Source organism: Mus caroli, chromosome 12 (genome assembly GCF_900094665.2).
Source record: "Mus caroli chromosome 12, CAROLI_EIJ_v1.1, whole genome shotgun sequence".
Taxonomy (NCBI): Eukaryota; Metazoa; Chordata; class Mammalia; order Rodentia; family Muridae; genus Mus; species Mus caroli.
Window position 1 is genome coordinate 74,865,811 of NC_034581.1, and position 4,786 is coordinate 74,870,596.

Consider the following 4,786-nt stretch of genomic DNA (forward strand, 5'->3'; position numbering starts at 1 on the left):
TTGATACATATGCAGCTAGAGTCAAGAGCTCCGGGATACTGGTTAGTTCATAATGTTGTTCCACCTATAGGGTTGCAGATCCCTTTAGCTCCTTGGGTATTTTCTCTAGCTCCTCCATTGGGGGCCCTGTGATCCATCCAATAGCTGACTGTGAGCTTCCACTTATGTGTTTGCTAGGCCCCGGGTGAATTGCTTTTAACAAAAACTTGTGTTCTGGGAATAATATCTGAGTCCAACTGGATGGGCCAATAGAGCTGCCTGCTGGAAGGAAGGACTAAGAGCTGGGACAGGAGTAGACCGAAATGAAAATGAAAACAAAAACAAGACAGGAAGAACGGGGCTGGGAGGTGTGGTGGGGGAGGGCAGGTGGGCTGGAACCCAGGAAGTACTGACTGATGGAGATGGATAACTCGGGACTAGAGAAGGAAGTGACCGCCTGAGCCATGAGCCCAGTCCTTCTCTATAGCACACACTGAAGATCCTGCCTGCATGACTCACAGCTACAATCCCAGCACTCTGGAGGCTGAGGCCCCTGGGGCCAGGCAGAACCTCAGTGTGAGTTCCACAACAGCCTGGGAGAAAAGGGTGAGATCCTGTCTCCTAATAGGAAAAAGAAATAAAGCAATATAAGCTCACCACTTGGGAGGTAGAGATAGCAGGGTGAGCAGTTCAAGGTCATCCTGGGTGGAATACTGAGCTCAGGCCTGCCTGAGCTACAACAGACTCATTCTCAAACAGAAATTAAAAAGAAAGAAACTGGCCAACACTAGAGATAATGGGGCTCAACCAAGATATAGAGGATGTAGAGGCACCAGTTACAGAGCAAGACCCTGCCCCAAAACAAAACCAAAAGATCCTAAGAGAAAGGGCACAGAAGAATACTGGGAGTACATACAACCTCAGTGAGCCTAACCCTAACCCTGACCCCCTAACCCCTAATCCCCTGACCCTAACCTCTAGGCCCCTAACCCTAACCCCCTAACCCTGGCTTTTAAAAACGTATTTAACTCTTATTACTCCTCCGCTTCTCTGCCTTCTGTCTAAGATTAAGTGAAAAATGTACAGGGCGGTGCGGGAACACACCTTTCATCCCAGCAGAGAGAGGCAGGCAGATCAAGGCCAGCCAGGACTACACAGAGAAACCTTGTCTCAAAAAAAAAAAAACAAAAACAAACAAACAAACAAAAAAAAAACCCAACACACACAATGAAAAAGAGTAAAATGCCTTAACTTTAAATGGGAGAACTTTATGGTATTTGCATTATATTTCAAGTTTAAGTCTAAAATGTGTTAAGATGGGCCAATGTGTGATTAGTAATGATTAATTAGTTCGTTATGAGAGTATCCTCACAGTCCCTCATTCCTTAGGTAAAGTGACTGTTTGGGGGAGCCACTCAGCTGTTAATACATTAATCTCAGGAGAGAGTTGTATTACAAACACAGAAACAGCCTTCAAAAGAAGGGTTCTTTCTCTTCATTTTTGCACTTGAATTTTGTTAGGTAAAATTCTACACCATGGTGTGTGGAAGAAAAGCTTTTTAATGTAGGGCCTGCCTTGAAGTAGTATATCAGGTTTCTTGGGGTCAGGGGATGTCATCTAGGGTCCAAACTTTATGCAAGGGGAAAATAATCTGGTGTGAAAAGATGGGGTCAGTTCTAGAGAAATCTCCGGTCTATCATGAAATAATCACAGACCTCTTATCTCTGCTACCCACAAACTGGACCATACTCATGGTGGCACTTCCGCCTGATACTTGCGAAGACAGATGCTTTGCCATAACCGCCGAAGTTTCTGGAAAGCTGCCCACTGACGCAAATTAGAAAGCCATTCAGGTATCCACCTGGGTGAAGTTAAGCGCCACGTCCAGGGCTGGGCCCCCCTTTCAACCCTCCCAGTATAGGAAAAAGGGCAGAGGAAGGAGGCGAGCGGGAACGCCCGATCTGGTCTAGGCCCTTCGCAGCGCAGCCGGGTTTCAGGGAGCCGCCCCTTCGCGGGCAAGAGCCCAGCCCCACCCGCCCACACCCGGGGCCGCGACCCCAGGGGAGGAGCGGGGGCAGCCAGCGACCCTGCCCCGGCGTACGCAGGCGCCGCCGCTGCCACCGCCGCCGCCGCTCCGATCCGGCCTCCCCCCCCCCCCCCCCCCCCCCGGAGCAATAGGCTATCGATTCAGCTGCCTGTCGCTAGGAGCCCCGAGAGAGCAAGGCCTACACCGCCCGGCCGGAGCCCGGGCCTCGATTGCACCACTTTCCCCCACCCCCGCGGGGAGACCCTGGAGGCAAGTAGGCCCAGCTGAGCCGGGTGGGGGGAGGAGGCGAACAGCCCTGCAACAGGAGCCGCGCGGGTGAAGGGGGTCCTGGAGCCCGCCTCCCGCCAGTAGGTCTCCCGGGGGGTCGTCCTGAAGCCCTGCCTCCCGAACAGCGCATCCAAGTTCAGGCTGGTTGGTGTCCCTAGGTCGCTAGAGCCCTCGCCACTCTCGGAACCATAATAAAAACAAGACTCTGAAGAGGCTACCACTGCGTGCTGGGAGATGGGATTGGGCCCTGAGAGCCAGGGGGAGGGGACGCCTCTCTGCTACCCGTCACCACCCGCCCGACCCCGCTGGCCCCACGGTGTCAGGCTCTGTCACCGCCGGCCTCCGGCTCCGAGGCCCCTTTTCTCCATGACACCGAGGACTGGGGCTCGAGCTTCGCCTGGCCTTTGGCGAGCCTCGGTCTCCCCCGCCCCCGCCAGCCCNCCCCCCCCCCAGTGCCCCCCGCACCTTTTAAACTACGCAGAGGAAGAGTTTGCCATCCAACTTAGTCAAACCGTAACCTCGTCCCCCTCCCCGACCCACACTGGTGGGGCAGGCATCTGGAGGGACCACTTTGCACTTGGGATAGAGCACATTAAAGACCTGTCAACCATTTTAGGTCTTTTTTTATATATATATAGAAGACATCCTCCTCTCCTTCCCCTTCTTCCTTCCCTCCCCCCTCCCTCCCTCCCTCCCCCTGCAATGGTATTAATTTCACACCAAATCTTCCCACCGCTGGAGAGGGGTAGAGAAGGGCGGGGGTGGGGACGCAGGGCAGCAGGAGGGTGGCGGGGAAGGGGAAGGGGCAGCGGGAGGCGCGGGGAGGGGAAGGAAGGGGGTTGATTTACCTGAGACCAGCCACTGGCCTCCATTGTTGGAGAATTCAATGGCATTGACACAGCCGAAGTGGCCGAGAAGGTCCTTCTTGTAGAGGTTTCTGCAGCCCCGCAGGCGTCTCCTCTGAAAGTCCTGAGTGAGCAGGGGGTCCCCATGCAAGCCCCGCTGGGACAAGAAGCCCACCACTGACCTCATGCTGCCCCCCAGGCCAGCTCTCCTCTTCATGCTGGAACCGCCGCCGCCACGGCCGCCGCAGCTCGCGCCGCCGCCCCTCCCTCGGCCGCACGCCGGGCCGCCGCTCCCCTCCCGTCCTGTCCCTCCCCGCGCGCGGCGAGCCGGAGGCTTCTTTAACCAGCCATGGCAGACGGAGCGAGGTGTGCAGACGGTCGGTCGGCGGCGTTCGCGGCTTCCTCACGGTCGCGTCCCTCCCTCCCCTTCCCCCCTAGGCTCCGCCTCCCTGCCGCCTCCAGCAGCTGATCCCCAGCTGAGGTCGCGCTTCCGCGGTGCGGGGCTCTTCCGCCGGCCGCCGGGCCGGAGAACGCGGGCGCCAGCTGCCCCTCCCCCGCGGACGGCTCCCCGGAGATGGCGGGCGGCGGCTTGCAGCGGCCGCTGACCGCGCCGAACCACGGTTGGCTCAGGATGGCGGCGCCGGGGCACCCCCGGCGCGCTGCACTCTGAAGTTGGACACGCGTAACAATCAGAGTGGCAGCCGGCCTGCGGGCTCACCCTCCTTCCCTGGAGGGACAGCGGCTCGCCCAGCGCTGCTCGCCGCCTCCTGGGGCGCCCAGTTCCCTGTTCAAGTGAGGGAACCCACGATTGGACTGGACGTCAGGAAGGAGGTTGTCTGTGGGGTTTTGTCGGTGCACCTGCCCTCTCCAAAAATGTTGATACACCCTTCTATTCTCCAATTCAGTTTTCTAATTGACACTCACCACCCCTAAGGCCCCCCCCCCAGCCTATCGGTTAAAAAAAAAAAAAAAAAGGCAGAATTGTTCAAGCTGATAGGACACTCGGTATACGGGTATGGGGGTTGCGGAGAGGTGAAAAGAGCTGATATAGTAGCCATATAGTAGAGCGTATGCTTTTTTGCGTTCTTCAAGTTCTGGGTTCAACCTCTAGCACTAACAATCCCCATCCCACCCCCACTCCCAAAAGATAGTGAGAAGAAAATTGCCAAAATCAAATTGAGAAGGTCCTCTGTCCATTGGTTCCAGATGCATTTGCAAGCCACAAGAAACATTATGAAACATAGCAGTATCTTATTTCATTGGTAGGGGTGAGGCCAAAGGTCTTGAGAATGGAGGCCTGGAGATGCACAGCTGTTAACCAGCAGCCACAGTATAGTCAGAAGTAGCTGCCTTTCAATAATAGTGCAGGAGTCCTCAGTTGAGTTGACCTCAGTGAGGAAACTGGGTAAGTGCACTGGAATTTTACCAGGTAAAGTTGAAAGTCCCCTTTTCAATGGAGTGCTTTTCTAGGAAACTATCCTCTATCATTAGTGGTAATTAACTAACCTGAAATAGGCAGGTGTCAGGTTTGCCCTTTCGATTTAACAAGAATTACATCCTCAGGACCAGAGATGGCACAGGAGTGGTTAAATACAACCATAGGTGAAAGATGAACTAAAGAAATTCTTAAGATAAAGATGGAATGAG

At 55.0% G+C, this 4,786-nt stretch overlaps 1 protein-coding gene across 2 annotated transcripts in view; it reads right to left on the minus strand.

Moving 5' to 3' along the window:
• Positions 1-3,654, minus strand: part of Dcaf5 (DDB1 and CUL4 associated factor 5) — a 90,514-nt gene extending 86,860 nt beyond the window's left edge. Inside the window, exon 1 of one of the 2 annotated variants that reach the window (XM_021178805.2) lies at positions 3,143-3,654. In XM_021178805.2, the coding sequence (XP_021034464.1) occupies positions 3,143-3,356 (214 nt within the window). In that variant the 5' untranslated portion in view covers positions 3,357-3,654. The remainder of the gene's footprint in view (positions 1-3,142) is intronic. The other variant, XM_029484465.1, reaches the window with a different exon arrangement.
• Between the last annotated feature and the right edge of the window lie 1,132 nt (positions 3,655-4,786).